This window comes from Semicossyphus pulcher, unplaced genomic scaffold, assembly GCF_022749685.1.
Source record: "Semicossyphus pulcher isolate SPU_LCO1_2020_fin unplaced genomic scaffold, fSemPul1.0.p SCAF_13, whole genome shotgun sequence".
NCBI classification, from domain to species: Eukaryota; Metazoa; Chordata; class Actinopteri; order Labriformes; family Labridae; genus Semicossyphus; species Semicossyphus pulcher.
Window position 1 is genome coordinate 18,072,472 of NW_027211637.1, and position 20,621 is coordinate 18,093,092.

The window sequence follows — 20,621 nt, forward strand, 5'->3', positions numbered from 1 at the left end:
TCTCTTCTCCGTACTGTCTGGCTGCCATCAGGCAACACCAGACTCAGTATGAACATGCTGAGGTAGAAAAGGAAGGTTAATATCATCATTTAAAGCTCCAGTGAGGAGTTTTTTGCTTGTTATGAAACAGACTGAAATTAATTCTGATTACCCTATACGAGCTAAAAAAGCAAACTAGACCATCAGCGACAAGATTGATTATTCCTATAAAGTTATTTTTAATGCCTGAAACTGCTGGCGGGGGGGTAGGTGTCAGACGAAGCGATTAACTGCACGCCGCCTTTGTTTACATTTTCCAGGGCAACATTTTTAAGTGAGTGATACATATAAACAAAGCAGGATGAGATCACTTAAGCATGAACAGTACAAAATCAGCAGAGAGATAAGAGGTACGGCATTGTCCACAGGGGGCGCCAAAATCAACACAAACCGCAAGTTCCTCACAGGAGCTTTAAAGTAATAATCTTTAGGTTTTAATTCAAATAAATGTCTGTGAAGTCACTATCAATAAATGAGGTGACACAATGGTGATTGAGCTGATGGCCCACTGATGAAAGCCTTTGTATTTGCAGAATTATGGACTGGGTGTCTGTGGTGACATTTGCTGAAAAAAATCACAAGCGGCGCCCAGTTAGTGACGCATTTTCCATCACCCAGCAGTGGTTGGTCTGCCAGAGAGGGTAGGCGGAGCTAAGCGGCTGCTTTTCCGGTCTCTGCAAGTGTTGCGAGTAAACAGTAATCTACTATGGCTGAACAAACGAAGAAAAGATGGATGACTACAGATACAACTTCAAAAATAAGTGAAAATCCAAAGAAAAAGAAACAAATTCGACGCTCAGATGAAGGCAAACAGTCTAAAAAGGAAAGCGACGTCAGCGAGGAAAATCAGGAGTTACAACCGGACGACACACATACAACACTGTCTTGATAACTGCTTATGCTATTGTCTGACAGGATCTCGCTTCATTGCAGACATGTTGGTTTGGAAACCTTGGAGCTCGTCCTGTGACTTCAAAACACTTACCACTGAGGTAAAGTCAAGCAGTTAATATCAGAGCAGTAACCTGTATGCAAAAAGCAAATTATTGAAATGTATTGATTTGCATTATTTGTTTTAATTTGCACTTTTAAGTGTTTAACATTATGTTGACTCTTCTTCTGTATGTGTCGGTGTTAAGACTCTTGTTACAGGTCAGCCATGGTTGTTTTGTGGGCTACATGAAAACAATTGATGTTTGACCCTCATAAGACCGGAAGGTAAATCTTCCAGTGCCACAGATGAAGGCCTGTCATGAACTGGGCACCCCTTCTGCAGCAGCGGAGATCATCTATTCAGCCCATGCTGATCCCTTCCTGTGCTTTGCCAGAATCCTTCCAGCTCTTTGTGAAACGCGATCCATCGCATGGGGTCCATCGCCTGGAGGCTCTCATCCTCTTTCACAGCCCATATGCCCACACACTGTCAGTGCCACATCACTGCTGCAAAGTGCATTTAATTGACAAGCTTTTATGCAGCATAACTGACTTATCATGTGGCCCCCTCCTCCTCCCATTTACGCTCTCACTTTCTTTTCTCTTCTCTCTGTCTTTTGTCAGCACTTTGGCAGTAATGCCTGCTTCAGTGGACTGGGCATGCAGCACATGACTTGATCCGACATGAAAGCTAAAGGCTAACTATTGTAGCCCATGAGTGGGGGAGAAGTATGGCGTAATTCAACAACAATAACAGCATCCTCAGTAGCCTATCATCAGATCCTCAGAGCAAGGAGGAGAGAAAGTGAGAGAGAGGGGGAGAGAGAGAGAGAGAGGTGTGAGAGAGGAGGCTAGTCGCAGCACTCGCGAGGAGTAGGCGTGCTCTCGTGCGCGGCAGCGTTTGATAATCTCCCCGGTTTCCCACTGAACCTCCACTCTGTGCTCTCTGAGGGTGAGGTCGGTCAAAAAATAAAGCGACTACTGGCGGACTTTCCCTGCCGGAGGAGTCGAGCTCGACTTTCCGCCGAGCAGCAGAGCCGTGAACGCCGCACCGGAGCACACCGCGGCACTTTGGAGAACTCACCCAGCTGAGGAGGAACCTGCAGTGTTACCGAGACCAGCTGAACACATTGCCATGAATGATTTAGTCAGTCAGCATAGGTGACTTTTGATTCCCTCCATTTTGCCCATTTTTTCCCTTCATCTGTGGATTCTCTAGAGGGGGAAAATTCACGGTGGCAGCATAAACCCAAAACTCGCACTGTGCGCGCGAGGAGGGTATTTTTTGCCCAAGATGCTGGCGGATCGGAGATGTGTGCTTTCCAGTGTGTGTTGTCTTTTACTTTTCTCAACTCTAAGCACCAGGGTCACCGGGGTGGGAGGCACCCACCAAAGCATCCCTCCGTCTGTGTAAGTAGATGCTGTTTTACGCATGAGGTGATGCGCGTTAGTTGATTCTCCAAGTTTTAAACCAGAACTCGATTTTTAAAAATCCCAGCTGTGTGAGCCTGCAAGAAATATCTGAGCACTTATTGCGAATGTTTCCCCCTGTTGTTTAAGGGTGTTTTTATTCAGTGTGATGCCTCATTTCTCCCCAAATTTCAAGTTTAAGATATTAAATTGGCAGGTTGCAAATAAATGCTGTTGCTAAATCCCTGAAGTCAGAATGCACCTGCTTAGCTGTTCTAATATGTGTATATTTTTATTTCTACTGTCTGCAGGGTGAAGCTCTGGGCTTCAGCGTTCGGTGGGGAGATGAAGTCCATCTCTGCAAAGTACTCTGGCTCCCAGCTGCTGCAGAAGGTGAGCACTTTTATTGTCAGTTGTTGAAACTCTTACAATATCACTCCAATTTCCACATGGCTGAGCTGGAGCAGGGTTTTCATGTGGGCAGTTCGACTCACAAAATAATGAGTAGAAGAGAGGAGAGAAGAGGAGCTCTCTGTTTTTATTAAAATATAATGTTTATACCACCCCTCTGTGTAAGTACACACAGGGACGCACTCGGTTTCACACTTTTTTTTTTTTAAAGCTGAAATGATGCCATGCTGTGGGTAAAGTAACAGTTTATTTAAACGCTTGAATATACCGCTTTGAGAGACTTTCAAAATTGCAGTGTGGATGTGAAAGAGCAGCTTATGAGAGGAAGCAACGGCTGCTGAGTAATTTTTAGAGTTGAGAAAAATGTCACTCTTCATCTCTCACACTGCAGGACCTGCGCTTTTTAGCCACTTGAGAATCAGTAATGCATGTCGACTAGGTAGGCACCGATTTAAAAGCTTATTCCGAACATGTGCCTTTTAAATGGCTGTCCAATTGTCGAGCACTCCTGCAGATGCGTTCACACACACAAACACACACTCTCCGAGAAGTGCTTTTTTAACTGAACGTTCCAACAGCCCCTTACCTCTTCCCGTACCTCACCGCCGTCTCCTCCTTCGCTCTTCCTCTCTGCTTGGTGTTATTAATGCAAGATTTGAGTGTGATGGAATGCAAATTTTCCTAATGGAGGGTCAGTTGATGAGGCACGAGTTAAAAGTGGCTAATGGATAGCGGGTGGATAAAGGGCCAGGCTGGAGCTAACCTCTCCGCGTGTGCACACGCACAATGTTGTGCTCGGGGGCTGCGGTGGTTTGCAGAGACCAACTGTGGTGTGCCTGCAGTTAGGTGTCACACTGGCCGACTTAGAGATGTGATGTGACATGCAAACCAGGAACTGTGTCTATCGCTTACACATGTACCCACACAAATGCATGCACGTAACAGATTTCACATTCACACACACTCACACACATATGGGCCTATAGCGTGGATTTCATCAACCGCTCCGAAGCCAGAGCCGCGGTGTTATCTCTCTAACAGGATAAAAACTGTTCCCCCTTCTCATCTTTTTCTGCCGCCAAAAAGCAGATAACCCTCCCACAGAGCGACGACCTCTTTATGAAATGCAAATGAAGGCCGCGGGGTTAATTGAGCAAAGAAAAAGACTGGAGACCTCCTTTGTGAGAAAAGTGCATCTTTCACACCAGGCTGGTATGTTGCAGGATCACATGGTACCCCTCAGATGTGCACGGTGTTTTAAATGCACACATGCATCCATCCATCCATTGTGGATCCGGAACAGTCTGGTAGCTCTTGTCCAGAAAAAAGCTGAGGAGGGACCACAGTTCCCCTGAGGCTACATATGCTTTTAAATGGGCTGAAAGAACGAGGGAGCGCACTGTTGTTCACAGAGAGGAGGATGGTGCTGAAGACAGAGGACCACGGCTTGTGTGTGTGTGTGTGTGTGTGTGTTTCCCCTGGGCATGGGACAGATGGACTCAGTCTCTCTTCAGTTATCTCTCTGACCCTAGCGTTACAAAACTCCCCTGGAAATAGCCCATACCTCTGCTTGAGTTTCACACACACACACATGCGCACAGATACACAAATACACTATACGTGCAACATAGCCTGAGTCATGCTGCAGACATGGACAGACACAAGGAATTCTTTGAAGCATTTTGCTGACAGTAAATTAAACAAATGCTCTTTCACACCAAAACATTTAAGGGTATAATGTAAAGAAAATATACTAAACATTTTTCTATGTATTTCTTGCTCACACTGAATACATGCCGTCTTTTACTGAACTATTATGAATGAAAAAAGACGGCGCAGTAGGTGGTGATTAACATTTTCAAACCTAGTCTGTACGGTAGACAACAGGAGTAGCATAAGGACGTAACAGTGCTCATCAGGTTTTATTGTTTCTGAGTCATGTACCTGACATGTCTCATGTTGTTCTTAGTTAAAATGCCACAATTATAATTCAATACCCCCTTTGTGTAAACTCCGATTTAATTTGATGCTTGGTTTGACTCCCTATTTAATCATCGTCATTGAGAGACAGTCATAAAAAGTGCAAAAGTGGGGTAAATCATAATTAAAAACATAAACCCGCGCAATAAATTACTCCATTTTTAATTGATTGATTTGAATTGATTGACAGCCCTAATCCAAAATCATTAGCAGATTAATTTAATGTATTTAAAGATAATTCATTAAGATGCTTCAGTCTGAATGAAAACAGTTTGTAGGATCAATTATGACTTGAAATCGTGACATTTCTGTCGTGCGTGACTGCTTGATTGGGAAACATAACTCCCAGAAAGAACCTGGGGTGCAAAATAGATATTAAATCAAATGTTTGAATTAATTAAGAAGATTTGTTTGCTGCCGTTTCCAAAGACACAATTTAAAATCTTTTTTTTAAAAATGTCATCGCAGTAGTTTTTGGCTTTTCATCCCCCCTCTCCCCGTCCTTTTTCAACTCCTGACCTGATCTGTCCTGCCTTCCTACGCCTCGGCCTGCTTCCTGTGTCCATCGGAAACGGCTCCTATTTCAAGGTTATACAGTCAGGGCATGCGTGTGTGTATGTGTGTGTGTGTGTGTGTGTGTGTGTGTGTGTGTGTGTGTGTCAGCAGAAGAAGAAAAACATGATCAATAATGCTTCACTTTGCTCCCCAAATCAGACGTTTGCAGTATTCTCATCATGCACACATAATATACACAACGTATGTTTGTACAGTAAGTGTGTATACGCACACGCACACACTCATACATAGGACAGAAGACTTCCGGTTGAGACACATTAAACATCTCCCACTGATAGCTGGAATTAGCTCTGTGTGTTTTACCCTCTTCGCTGCTATTCTGTTGAAATCTTTAATTTCATGAATCATTGAGCAACCTGTCTATATGAGCCAGTCTGGCTGTTACGGCTCTGTGTGTGTGTGTGTGTGTGTGTGTGTGTGTGTGTGTGTGTGTGTTCATGTGTGTGTGTGGACTAGTTTTCACTTCACTGATGTTATGGCTTTCTGGAATCCAAGTAGGGGGACATTATTCCAAGCGGAAATAACTTGAAGCCTCTTGGTAATGGAGGACAGAAGACGAATGATGTTTGTGCGGGATCGCCGCTGCGGCTCAAAGTCTGAGCGTTAACCTTTTCACGTCTTCTTCCTGTTTTTAGAAGCGGAACCTGCGGCGAAGGAAGGCGCAGCAGGAGTTTGCGCGTGAGAGTGTGTGTTAAGTTTGCATACCTGGTTAAAGCATGCACACTGCCTCTCTCGCACTCGGAGGTGCATATAGAGCAGAGGATGATGGGGAGGTGTAATGATGTGTGACAAGTGTATGCTGGAATCGATTAGGCCGGGGTGGGGAAGAGGAGGAGTGTGTGTCCGGGTGCGGTGCACGCTACTGACACAGAGTGGTGCCGCTTTTCTTTACCTCAGCAGGACGCTGACATGTCTGCAGAAGAGTTCTCAGAAAGAAGCGGCTGATAAAAATGTGTTTTCCACTTATTGTAGTCCAGTATAGTGTTGGGAATTTCGGCTCTTTGAAGGGAGTCGGATCTTAGCCGTTTGGCTCTCAGAAAGTCAGACTTGCAAACGTGCCTGCACACTTACTGCATATTTAAAATTCAGGAAACAGCAGAATAATGTAGGAGCAATTCATCAACGTCATTGATTTGCCAATAATTTATTATAAAACTCAAAAGAGATGTCAAAAAAAAAAGACAACAAATTGGCGGAGGGTTATAATGTTGCGCATCGTCGGCACTATGTTGTGCTGACATGATTCCGCTGCATGTGTCCCGGTGCAGTTGAAAAAAGCTGCCTGTGGTTACGGCTCTCACCTACGACTCGGCTCCCGTCGTTCGCACCAAAGAGCCGTTCAAAAGAATCGGATCGTTCGCGAACGTCACATACACTGGTCCAGTAGAGTGAAGAGGCAGAAGGCGACGTGATCGTGCTGAGTTTATGGAGTAAAGAAGAAGAGTTACAGAGCGGCAGGAGAGGAGCAGGCTTAAAATTGTATCCTCTGATAAAGCATCAATTTAAACTACAAACCATTTTAATGAATTGGTAAATTAAATTAAAATTGAGTATCAAATAAATTATGAGTTTAAAACTTGAACACTAACTCGTCACTAACTAAAAATCCTTTACATACAGTATGTGTGGCAGTTCTATAGTATGTAATATTGTAATTGAGGGATAAAAAAATTTAATTTGAATTAAAAAAAAAATTAATCTTTATCTCTTTAGACTCTTTCATGCATCCATTATCCATCCAGATTATCCTGCTCAGGGTCGCAGGGTAGGCTGGAGCCTATCCCAGCTGTCATTGGATGAGAGGCGGGTTACACCCTGGACTGTCACCAGTCATCTTTCATGCAGTTTATTACAAAAATTAGACAAATTAAAGCTTCTTTTTAGCTTGATACCGCTCTGTTTTCTTCACACCGATTTATTTTGCTGTTATCTGATTGGCTCTCAGAGAATCCTGCATCTAAACACACACAGCAGCGATGTGTTGCGATCTATCCGAGCCCGTCCTACAACACGATTTTTCCTCAAAGCGTCGTCATATTTGTCAATTTTTCCTCTTAAAGATCTATTTTTATTCTGAATATGTATTTTAGTCACGGCAACCAGATTTAAGAGCATGACTAATTATTTAATTTTGAAGTGGAAATGATTATGCATTTCAGTTTTTCCACGTTCATTTCAAATTAATTACATATCTGGATGACAACAGAGGAAGAGTGAGTCACGCTGTGTGTGCTGAGTTTTTATCCACCGAGGACTCGAATTAAACAGCACTTAAAGTTTTAATTTGATTTAGCATTTCTTTTTTTCTTTTTTTTATTAACTGTTATGCATTTGTCATACTTGTTAAAAAGAAAATGATGAAGCTGAAGTGCTCTTTATTTCTTCTGCAAATTGCCCTTTAAAAATGTAGGAATAAAAGCTTCATTTGTCATCCGTCGGCTTTTGTTTCAGCATTAGAATTCTGAATTTTAGAACAATTCTACAAATACTCATGAAACCTTTTATTGTTTTATAATGGGGTTGTTAAATACATAAATAAAATCAGATAAAATAATTCTTGCAGAAGGTTGTAGCCAGTTTGCGTTAGCATCTGTGAATCCTGAGTTGAGGTCGCTAAACATTTAAAGTTCTGTTTTTTGGATGCATAAAAAACTTTTTACTTTTTCCCTTATTTCTCTTCTCGCCCTCTATTTGCCTTTCTTGCCCCATGAATGACATCTGTGTATCTGTGTGTGTGGAAGTGCAGGGGAAGTAATGTGTGATGGTGCCAATCTGCTGCCAGGCCTGTGTGATGGCTGAGGCGTTCCAGTGTAACAGTGTGTCAGCGCGGGGGAGACGGCTGCAGATTAGATTTAGCTTTGGGAAAATTGAATAGCTGTCAGGTTTGGTTCAGCACGGCTGGCGATGAGGTGAGGGGGAAAACGGGGGTGTGGAGGGGTGTGTACTGATGACTGTCCCTCTTTCCCCTAACCTCCCCTAACCCTCCCATCTCTTCTCCCGCTTCCTGCTCCCGCCCTCTCTTGCTCTCAGTGACCAAAGCATGATGTTGTTCATTCTTCCAGCGCTCATAGAAGAAGAAGAGAGGTGTGTGCGTGTGTAAGAGAGTCGTGTCACCGAGTTAATTACAGCATTAGGCAGGCGGGAGTTTACAGCCTGTGCCGCTCTCCTTTCATGTCCTAGCCGGCCAGCTTTAGCCAACACAGCCACTCACTCATACTGTAATTAGTGCTTTGTTGGTGAGAAAAGCACGAGAAAAGCCACTGTGAATCAAACACCCCGCCTTTGCTGTGGAGGGCTCAGGAGCACGGAGCGAGGCCCCTTTGCTACCGGATTAAAGAACTTAAATTCTTAAAGAGCACAACTGCTGACGCTGTGTTTGTGCGCTTAGAAAATCAAGTGTCTTTTGATGGTTTGTAGCGCCGTTCACCTCTTTGATTTATCCCCAATCTTTCTCACTAAGTCCATTTGCCAGCTAGAAAAGGGCTCGATTCAGTAGCTCATTTGTGTTGGTAGAGAAGTTGATTTTTTCCCTCTTGTTCCTGAACTTTCTGCAGACACACGCACACGCGCACACACCGAGCGTTAGCACACGGTGTAACACCTCGTGCTCGCTGCTGTTTGGATGATGAATGTGAACGCTGAAGATAAATATCCACTGTCATCTGTCATCGGCTGTTCAGGTCTGCCTCTGCCTCTGTCGGCCTGCAGATAAAGAGCATCTCACCGTGGCTGCACCGGACATTAATAGACACACACAAGTATTCAAGCGCGCACACACGCACACGCATTTCTGTAATTATGACAGATTGTTCACCCGGTGTGCTCCAGACTCGACTGCATGCGGAGAGTAAACATTAGGCAACTTGCAAAAAAGGGCGGGGCTCGTACTATTAAGCACATTAACGTGTGCGGCATTGTGTGAAGGACTGTCTGTGACTCGCTGCTGTCCACATCAATCATCCTGCCGCTTGTTTGGGTCCAGCCTGCGTGCTGTAGGTAAAGATGCTCCGCATAAAGCGATACATCGAGTAGAAGAAAGGACATCAGGCCCATTACAGCTGCTCCATCAATCCCAAACACCTCCTAATGTGTCCGAAAACTCTGCACGCTCAAATAAGTCTAGTTTATACTCCTTCATCCAGCTCCTTCATATTTCGCCTTTACTTTCTCCTCTTATTACCTGCAACCTCTCCGTCAACTCTTCCCTATGTCAACATTTTCACCCAAGTGTTTTTGCGTCCCTGTGCCTCCCCCAATTATGTTCCTCTCTTTCTCCCCTTCCCTCTCACACTCCCCTCCTCCTCCTCTCCCTCCATCCCTCTGCTTTAATAATGGATAGGATGCAGCTTCGGCACTAAAGAATACATGGGAGGGGATCCTGGGACAAGTGTTGGTGCCCAAACCCTTAAAAAAAAAAAAAAAAGTAGCTCCGCTGGCCTCGCACGATGCCGTGCACTCGCTGCACTCTCGGGCGCCCTCAATATGTGTCCCAAGTCACCCTGTCTGCCTCTGCATCAACTCTGCCAACACACACACACACACACACACTCGCACACACACACTCGGTTTGGCTGACTTTATGAAGTCCTGCACTGCACCCCATTTGCACAACACTTCTCACAGACTGAGAGAGGGCTGCCAAAATCCAGCTGAGCAGGACAACAGTGGCCCCTCCTCCGGACGACCTTCACCTGCACTTGCTCATCAGACACACACACGCACACACACACAGTTTCCAACACAAAGGGGAGGATTACAGTCGAGCAATGTCTCTTCTTTAAGTACCATGTTCTGTATTTATCATCTGGAGCCCGCGCTGGTTAACGTGCAGCTGACACTGTGGTAATGCTGAGCACTGAGTAAGTGACGGATGATTACTTAGACACAGAGGATCGGTATGGATCAATGCTGAGCCGTATTGATTACACAGTGTTGTTGGCATGTGCACTAAAAAAGACAGATACTGTGAGGAAACTAAGTCTATATAGTCAAAGAGGAAATGTTGCTTTTTCAGTCACATTGGGTCAATTTAACTGCTGATTGATTCAATTATTAGTCCCTCGTTCTGTAGCTTTTGGCCTATTTAGTGGTCACATATTTTTTTTTACTTGTGAGGGCTTACTGGACATAATGATGGATATATTGCTGATGGATTTAAACCCAAAAATATCGAATGACTTTTTTTTTTAAATGTCCATATATGGTGAACGAAGAATCATATCATAAAAGTTAAAGTAATGATTAAACTAAAACAGTTTGAGAGTGTGAAAGTGACAGAAGTTTAGACCATTTTTTAATCACGATTCCTGAATGTCAGCAACGTGTGCTCCTGAGAAACGATGCAGAACGAGATGATCATGGTTTCAGTGAGCACCAGAAGATCATGATCCATCCAGTCAACGTGGCTGTACGATATCTCTCTGGATTTTTGACCCTAAGCCTTCGAGTACTTATTCGGCTTTGGCTCCTACATGACTTTTGATTTGATCAGGTTAGTTTATCAGCTTATATTAGATCATTGCACATACTTAAAACTGTTTTCTGTCTACATGTTGTTTAATGAACAACAATGTGTTCTCATGTTCAGGAAACAGTTGCTTAAGCTTGTATTATACATACTTTTTTTTTTACAAGCCAATTTTGCGCAATGTGTATTTTTATTACTTTTAAGTATTTGTCATTTGCAAGTTTTAGTCCGGTTTAGAAACTGATTTTTATGTGCTTAATGTTTTCATGTCCAGCGTTAGATGTGGTGTCTTGGCTGTGATTGAAGCTGCTGTGACAGTGTTATTTCCTGTAGATTGATAGATAACAGTCTCGGATCCCATCGGGCTATACTCTGAGACCATACAGCCTCTGGGGACACCGGTGAACGTGCCGGGCGGTAAGCGATAATCGACTTCCCGTCAAGACTTCCTTTTCCGCGTGCTGCATTGTTACAGAAAGAGAAACCGTTTTCTTGTGATTTATTTAATTAACGGGTCTTTACCTTTGGTCTCATCTTAAAAAATCTAACTTAATGGATCCATAAGATTTTTTTATGTAAAAATGTTGATATCAGTATCATCCTTAAAAATCCAGCAGTATCAGCAAGTAAATACTCAGTGATTTGTTTGCAGTTTATCTTTGGTTGAGTTTCTTCAGTTGCATCTTTGTTTTATATTTAACGTCTTACATTAATCTGGAATTCATTATATTAAAAAGTTTAGTTCGACTTCAAAGTGTCTCCTGATCGATGTTCTGCAGATCTCAAAGTGCTCTCCACTTCCTTTGTGAGCCTTTCAAAGCAAACTCAAATGAAAGTGCAGCTGAAAAAAGTGTAACTTCCCAGAATAAATCTCCACATGTGAGCTTGAATTCGAGCTTTATACTACTTCCACCACAATGTTTTGCTCTCTCCTTCCACTTTCACGCCGGCTGCTGCTAGAATCAATTTGAGACTGTGAGAATGTATGGAGGGGGATGTGGAAGCAGCGGGCCACATTGTACGTGCTGCTAAGCATGAAAAATGTTTTCCACAACTCTGCTGAAACCAACTGAATGCAGGCGACTACAGATACACTGTGGACTATTAATCAGTTCCATGTGAACAGATTAGACCTGCTCTGAGTGCTATTATGTTTTTGCTGAAGTGAATTATGGCTGCGCGAAAGAAAAAGTGGAGGGGAAACGGTCGAGAGGCTACTTCCTGTTCCAGCGTCTTAACTTTTGAAAGGGAAACCTTTTAGGGGACATGCGTCCTCATGCTGGCTTAGATGATGCCATCCTCATAGAAGTTTGTGTGTGCGCGTGTAAGTGGGGGGTACGACATGATGGCGAGCCATGTGAGGACATTGAAAGATGGCGGTCATTAGAGAGAGCAGGGATTTGGCCCCCACTCCGAGGGGCAATGGTGCATACCCAACAGACAGCAGCAGTGCACCCTGGGACAAACTCCTGAGCGTCGCTACCAGCTTTGCCATAAGGCCTTGTTTGTGTGTGCGTGTGTGAGTGTTGGTGTACAGCTGTTATTTCACTGTTCCTCTCAATAGCCCTCAGGCAGCCTTCAAACACTCGATCACTGTAGAAGCACTTACACACTCTCTCTCTCACACACGCACACACACACACACACTCAGGAGCTGTGGGTGGATGAATTGTGTTGAGGTGTTGAAGTGATTTACATTCTCTGCACATAAAACAGAGGAGCATGGCCTGTAAGGGGTTAAATGTCTGTCATTAATAAGTGATGAAAAGTGAAGTGGAAATTATTTTAACTTTTACTTTTAAGGCCTGCTATCGACTGAATGTTAGTAACATCAAAGTTTGGGTTTATTTCCCTGAGTTCCTGAGTAGATATGATTGCCAGTTTATCTGACCAATAGAAGAACAGCAAAACCGCCCCCAGAGCATTAGTCCATAAATCCTAAGCACAAAAAAACAACTATAAATCACACACTAAAAAAAGGCAACAAAAACGTAAAGAAGGGTAAGACAGCGATGCTTGCATTTTAACATGGATGAGAGCAGCCCGTCCGGGTACTTTGCCCAAAAGTCATGGCCCCGCCCCTTTCTGGGTTAAAGTAGTCCCTCTGGGGCGCTGGTTTAGCTCAGTTTGTAGAGCAGGCGCCCCATGTACAGAGGCAGTCCTCGACACACTGATCGCAGGTTTGACTCCCGATCTGCCGATCATTTGGTGCATATCTTGCCCCACTCTCTACTCCCTACATTTCTTCAGCTGTCCTATAAATAAAGGCCAAAGCCAAAAAAATGATCTTTATTAAAAATAAAAATAAAGCAGTCCCTCTAATAAGACTGGCAGTTACTAGAAATGCTGGGGTATTTGATGATTTAATATCTTAAAATAATAATACGGTACAGTCTTAACACTATTAAGAGCCCAAATGCAAAGTCAGGCAAACAGACAAATGATTAACATCGTGGCATTAAAAATAATCAAAGCCATAGGTGTACATGAGTGTCCTCTCATATACCTTCATCAAGCTTGCTGAATGTCCCCTTCTTGTGACCTTAGGTGTCAGACTGACCTCGCATACACTGTGTGTATTTAAACTGTGTTACCTGAGTTAGAGCGTCACTGTTAAAAAGTATTTATTTGTCGCAATGTGTAGTGTCATGATGAAGTGGTTAATATGGCCGTTGTTTCGAGAATAAAAGGATAATATCATCAAGTATTTCCTCACATAAACTCAGTGTAATTAGTTGTTACCTGTATGCAGACGTATCTTATTATTAAAAGAGTGGAAGTGATGATGATTTTTACATTTAGTTTTCATGAGAGGCTTTGCTGAATTGCTCACTTACACAATTATTATTGCTGCAGTTTATATGAGATGTGACATGTAAATCACACAAATTCTGCTTAAGTGTGAAGAATCTGATGACGGAGGCCGACCACAGCTGCTGCTGTTATAAACACAGCGTTCGCTGGTTTAGGGTACACACATCACCGGATCCCACAGTATACCACTTTCATGCTCTGTGCAGGCAGCCTGAAGCCACAGAGCTGCTCTTTTACCCTCCTTTTCCCTTCGAGGAAGTAAAGAAAAACTTAAATAGTTGTTTTTTTACACTGTTTGAGACACAGCATTTGACGCAGAAGCTTAAAGGCATGGTACTGCAAGTGATTTCTAATGTACCACCAGCTCTTTAACAGTGCTTGTTATCACCCTAAAGGGGGCGTGGTCATTCTGGCGGATGGGAAGTGACGTTTGTCTACTCTCATCTTTTGTAGTTCTTTGTGATGTTTTGGAATTAGCGTATTTGTGAGTTGTAGTTTTATATCTCAACAACCATTTGAGGTTGACACAGTATGTTGACCATTACAAACTCATAACAACGTATTTGTCCTTATAAAGCATTTACAAGATGTCTCAGTTTTGAATGCTGACCATTAAAATTACATGATATTTTCCTTTCAGAGCCGTAATTATCTTTACAGTATTTTAAACCAAGTCCTTTACACTGCTTTGCTCAAATATTTAGTTTGCAAAACCCATGCTTTGCTGCATTATTTATGTTCATTGTTCTTTGATATCAAGCGGTTGGACCTCAAATTTAAATGTCTGACTTGAATCCAAATTGTCAAGTTGGCAAGTCGGGGTGGGGTTTGCAGGGCAACTCACGATACGATACGTGATAATATCACGATAACAATAATATCACAAGACAGCGATTCTGCTGTTTAGAGCGCCATATGTATTTGTAAATTAAAGTATCGATATTTTGTTTTGCACGAGACAGACGATATATGCAGGGCTCCCACACGTCCTGGAAAACCTGGAAGTTTAGAGACTAGTTTTCTAGTCATGGAAACACCTGGAAATTGATTAAAATGACCAAATATCCTGGAAATAATCTATGTTGTCCTGGATTTTTTAATTGTATTTCAGCTCCTCACTCAGATCGGCTACATAAACCTAGGTGCGTATTTTTGTTTGAAACTTGACTGTTGATAGGATAAGCTGTGCGGTATGACGGTAAAATTATATTATTATATTATACGCCTAAATTATATGACCGTTTGTGAGCAAGTGCTGTCCTGTATTGTCCAAAAAATGTCCTGGAAAGGTCCTGGAAAATAATATCTGAAAAAGAGTGGGAACCCTGATATGGTCATATTGCTATTTTGTCCCACCCCTATTGTCAGCTCTTTTTATTGCATTCAGACAATCAGTGTTTGGTTATACACTTTATACACACACGCACAATGAGGAAAATGGCTACCACTGAAAAGCTACAACTCCCTGGAAATAATGAACATGGTTTTACTCCACTTGAAGACTCCCTGCTGAGCTTTATATTTTTGTTGACAATGAAACTATTTACTGTTTTCAACAGTCTGTCTTTAGCTCATCTGATGATAACAGATTTACAGCAGCTGTCAGTGCTGTCAACACACTGAAGAGGAGGAAACCAGCGTGGAACAGCGATGATAAAGAAAGACTTGGAGGATCATTATTTAGCTGTTGTTATCTGTCTCGGTTTAAGAGAGCGCTAATCAATCAGGAGCGAAGAGATACCAGATTTGGAACAGAGTTACTCTCCCCGACACGAGGCAGAATTCAGTTATCTCGTTATAATCAATCATCAATTTAATGAAGTCGTTTTAAAAATTGTATGAAGCGTTTTGAATCTCTCCTCGAGTCTTCAACAGGTGTTTTATGATGCCTTCGAGGTGACTCAGCAGGAAAAAGGACAACCAGAGCTCGTACTTTTATAAGAAATAATTCAGACTGTGTTTCCAGTGTTCATCTACTTCCTGTTCCTGCTTTCGTGACCGCCAGTCTGACTCACGGTGAAACTTCCCCCTGCTCAAAGTCTGTTTCCTGTCTGTAGCTGCCCTCTTCTTACCGTGTGATTGAGTGGTCTGTCAAAGCTTTGTGTGCTTGTATGTGTTCTCACGATCCTCCCCATCCATTCACCGCGCATTGATCTGTCTTTGAGACACCCTGCGTTATGATCAATACCTTATTCACCCCCGCTGATAGATTGCACTGTGGTGAATGGAGCGGCGGCGAAGGTGTGGCCCGTCAGGCACGGAGAGTTTATGATCCTTGACTTTAAAGATGTCTTGTTTTTAACGTCTGCGTGATTAGCATTAGCGCTAAGTGTTTAATTTACATTCTGTCTTTGTGTGTGTGTGCTTAAGAGCGTGTGTGTGCGTGTTTTACAATCCGCGGGGAGTGTCTCTGTGCCACCAGATACGGGACTCAGACCAACATGCTTTTGAGGCAGGGAGGACAAGCGTGAAATTAATTGTTCCACTTCATCTCCGGCCAGCGCTCTTCTTTTGAGCGAACAATTTGTCGGCTGGCATACAAGAGGAGGGTATGAAAGGAGGAGGGCATGGCTGCGATTTGGCGTTCCTGCGAGATGCTGTGATCCAGCAGTGATTTCCTGCTGCGGATTTGGGCTGATGCTGCCGTCCCCCCCACCCAAGTATCAAACTTGGAGTGTTTCACAGTGCGTTGAATGCAAGATCAGTCAGGGTGCAATTGTTTCAGACAGCCGCTCGCACTCGCTCTCTGTGTTTTTTTCTTGTTTCTAGAAGCACATCGCAGTAGTGGCCCAGTGACACCGTGGCAGAAAGCAGAATTAACTTCAACCACGTGATGCCCCTGGGTGCTACCTCTCTTGTCCCTCGTCTCTGCACCTCTGCGCCCCCTCGTCCTCCCTCTGCCGTGTTAGCTGTAATTACAAACATGGCTTTGGGGAATAAGCGGCCCTTCATGCGAAATGATGACACTGCAAGACATTTGTTCACCTGGACATGTTTTTAAGAAAATGCTTGCACTCTGCGGGCACAAGGATGTAGCTCGAAATAATGAACACATTCAAACACTTGAAAACATGTACACACACAGGCGGAGCACTTTGTCCAGAGGGAGATAACTTCCCGGTTGTGGACTTTTGTCCGGTAATTTGGTTTAAATTTTCAGTAAGGTCAATATGTGACATATTTAACAACAGTTTCCTGTCAGATATAAATGAAATATACTATATCTTCGTCATGACATCATTGACATCTGGGCTGTTTTTGGTGTGCGGTGGTAGTATATGTAACCGAACTCTATAAAAGTGACGCCGGTTTAGCTCAGCGGTTAAATCGGCGACTGTATACAAAGTCCTCGATGCGGCGGCCCCAGGTTCAACTCCCACACTCCCGCCCCTTTCCGCGTGTAATCCCAACTCTCTCTTCCCCCATTTCCGCCACTATACACTGTCCTCTCTCTAAAATAAAGGCCTAAAAAGCCAAAAATAAAACTAACAAAATCAGTGAAAGTAGCAATAAGACGATCCAAAAATACTCCATAATAAGTTAAACAGAGTGAACTAACCGCTGTGTCACCAACGAGCACGCAACGCTGCTGTTGTCCGCGGGATGATCGAGGCAGACGCTCCGTTACACGAGGTGGCTTATAAGTGAGTGTATTCCCGTTATCAGCGGCACCTCGTCCCGATGCTGGTTAACACTGTGGCTACATAAACGGACCGCTCATGGAGCAGACGTGCCGCAGAGTGTTAACATTTAGGGGCTACACCTACAGCGCACACACGGCGTGCTGTTGTGCGTGCCAGATGACATACCGTATAAGTAACACAACTGCAGCCTACAAGTTTATTTGTATTTATTTTATACAGAAAAGTGTTGCTCCACCTGAACTCTCTCTGCTTTTTCATGTGGGTGTCAGAGTTGCTAACCCAAGAGGGATAAAAGTAGGAGAGGGGTTAGAAGGAAATAGACTTAAAAGTCCCAAATAATAGAAAGTATGATTGTTAACTGTACATGAAAACATGCTGCATTTATCTCGTATACTGTATTTTTTTGAAATCGCAATAAACTTTGGAGAACAAGAAATTATTGCAATGTCAGTTTTTTCCAATATCGTGCAGCAAGTGTTTAACTAACCAGATACATGTTGCGGTTTAAGAGCACCATATTTCCCTCTGCCTGCAGCAGTATAAAGAGGAAACATTCATGTAAAGTACCTTTGAAATTGTACCTGAGTTAATGTACTTAACAGCATGCTCATCATCTGTGAAAAGGATTATTAGTTCGTACTAAACAACATCCATTTTATAAAATGCGTTTCTGTATTTGTCACAGAAATGATGTGAGGATTACAAACTCCGGGGAAACCTGTCTCAACCTTAGCTTCTGAGACAGGCGAGTCCAGGAAGAGTTGACGGTCGGCTCCAACGCATAGCAGAGCTGCACGACTCAGCAGTGCATCCTGTTGTCCTGGATGCCTCACACAAAGTTACACGGTTGCTCATGCAGAAGTACGATGGAGACCTGCACCATCCTGGTCCCGAGCGGGTCTTTGCAGAGTCCATTCCCCAAATTGGCCGATCGTCCAGCTTCCCACCTCGGGTTACACAAACTTTGCCTTTTACTCCACTAGCATGGATTGTTTTGGGCTCATGTTTCAGGCTTCAAGGTGGGCAGACGCCATGAGAAGCGCTAATCGTTGATGTTGATATTTGTCAATGAAAACTGTATCCAAACACCAGGTATAGTTGAATGAGTCAAAAAAGGAGACACCTTTTTTTCGTCGTCTTTCAATTTTTCCTTTCTCAAATTTTGTTGATCGGAACGTTTTCTTTGCACACTAGAAACATTCCTTTTTGTACCACCTGTGTTCAGGATCTCAGACATCAGAGAGACTAGCAGATATAGGCGGTTGCCTAGGGCGTCACGTTCTGTGGGGGGCGCAGGTTTGAGCCTCAAACATTTTAATGAAGCCCTGATATTAAATTCAAGCCGACTGCAAGACTGACACCTTCACTCCCAACCTTTCTCTCTGCTCCGCTCGCATTTACCGTCTCTCTGCCGCTCTCTCTCTTTTACTTTCTCAACCACTTGCTAAGTGCGCACTTCGCGACACAAGTTACAAGAGAGGAGAGGAGAGATGCGTTCAGGTCCAGTTGGAAAAACTCAAACTCGATCTTTTAAGAGAGGGGAGGGTAAGAGGTCGTAAGTTCTGTTGTTTAGTTAGCTCGCCCTACTCGTCTAATCACACATTTGATTAAGACAGACACGATAGACAACATATAATAGAAAGGGAGGGGAAGAGAGAGATTAGCATGTGATGGAAAGAGAGAGGGAGGAAACAGGCAAAGAAACTCTATCCTAAAAAGTTTATTGTAAGTGTCTATGATCAATCAATCAATCAAATTTTATTTGTATAGCGCCAAATCATAACCAGGGTTATCTCGAGACACTTTACAGAAAGAGCAGGTCTAGACCGACTCTTTGTTAAGTTATTTAAAGAGAGGCCCAACATGAATCACCATGAGTAGCACTTAGCAATTCGGCACATTGGCAGAAAAACTTCCTTTTAACAGGCAGAAACCTCGAGCAGAACCAGACTCATGTTGAACAGCCATCTGCCTCGACTGGATGGGCCGAAAATGGGATAGAAGGAGATGCAGGATAGAGACAGGCAAAGTGAGCAACAACAACATATGTTCTTGTTACCACAACAACATATGTCCTTGTTACATGAACAACAACAGACACATACTTATGGTTACAATGCCAATAATAGTGGTAGACTAGGGTGAAGATTGGCTAAATAAATAAATAAATAAATAAATAACTTAGCGAGAGAAGCAGAGTAATGATAAAGGCTGAGGTAATCGGAATTGTAACAGTTGAAGTCAACAGGTCTACTATTAGCATTAGCAGCAACAATAATGATACTATGGGGAAGGCTGATGTTAGTAGTTGTTGCAGTCGAGCAGGTCCACAGCAGCAGGTGGTCTGCAGCAACGATCCTCAGGAACCTTCAAGACAAGGGAGCACAAGAACTCCCGGGAAGATATATGGTTAGTAATGTTAATGGGACCAGAAGATACAGAGTTAATGAGCTGCATTAATATGACAGAGAGAGAGAGAGAGTCAGAGAGTCAGAGAGAGAGAGAGAGAGAGAGAGAGAAGCTTGGTGTGTCAGATCCCCCCGGCAGTCTAAACCTATAGCAGCATAACTATGGGCTAGTCCAAGCCTGAGCCAGCCCTGACTATAAGCTTTATCAAAGAGGAAAGTTTTAAGTCTACTCTTAAAAGAAGAGAGGGTGTCTGCCTCCCGGACCTTGACTGGTAGATTGTTCCAGAGGAGGGGGGCCTGGTAATTGAAGGCTCTACCTCCAACACTACTCTTAGAGACTTTAGGTACCACAAGCAGGCCTGCATCCTGGGAGCGCAATGTTCTAGAAGGGTAATATGGCACTATGAGCTCTTTAAGATATGATGGTGCCTGACCATTAAGAGCTTTGTAAGTAAGAAGAAGGATTTTAAATTCTATTCTATATTTTACAGGAAGCCAGTGCAGAGAGGCTAATACAGGAGAGATGTGATCTCTCTTCCTAGTTCTTGTCAGCACACGTGCTGCAGCATTTTGTACCAGCTGCAGAGTTTTTAGTGACTTATTAGGGCAGCCTGATAGTAACGAGTTACAATAATCCAACCTGGAAGTAACGAATGCATGGACTAGTTTTTCTGCATCGTTTTGAGACAAGATGTGTCTGATTTTTGCTATGTTGCGAAGATGAAAGAAGGCTGTCCTTGATATTTGTTTTATGTGGGAGATGAAGGACATATCCTGATCAAATAGAACTCCCAGATTCCTAACAGTAGTGCTGGATGCCAGGCTGATGCCATCTAGGGCAGCTATATCATTAGAGAAAGAGTCTCTAAGGTGTTTTGGGCCGAGCACAATAACTTCAGTTTTGTCTGAATTAAGTAGCAGAAAGTTTCTAGTCATCCA

At 43.3% G+C, this 20,621-nt stretch overlaps 1 protein-coding gene across 1 annotated transcript in view; it reads left to right on the top strand.

Annotated features, from left to right (window-relative positions):
* The first annotated feature begins 2,266 nt into the window (after positions 1-2,266).
* The window catches only part of cacna2d3a (calcium channel, voltage-dependent, alpha 2/delta subunit 3a), a 129,936-nt gene continuing 111,581 nt past the window's right edge, over positions 2,267-20,621 (top strand). The window contains exons 1-2 of the mRNA XM_069659573.1: positions 2,267-2,382; positions 2,694-2,775. Coding sequence (XP_069515674.1) covers positions 2,267-2,382; positions 2,694-2,775 — 198 coding nt within the window. The remainder of the gene's footprint in view (positions 2,383-2,693; positions 2,776-20,621) is intronic.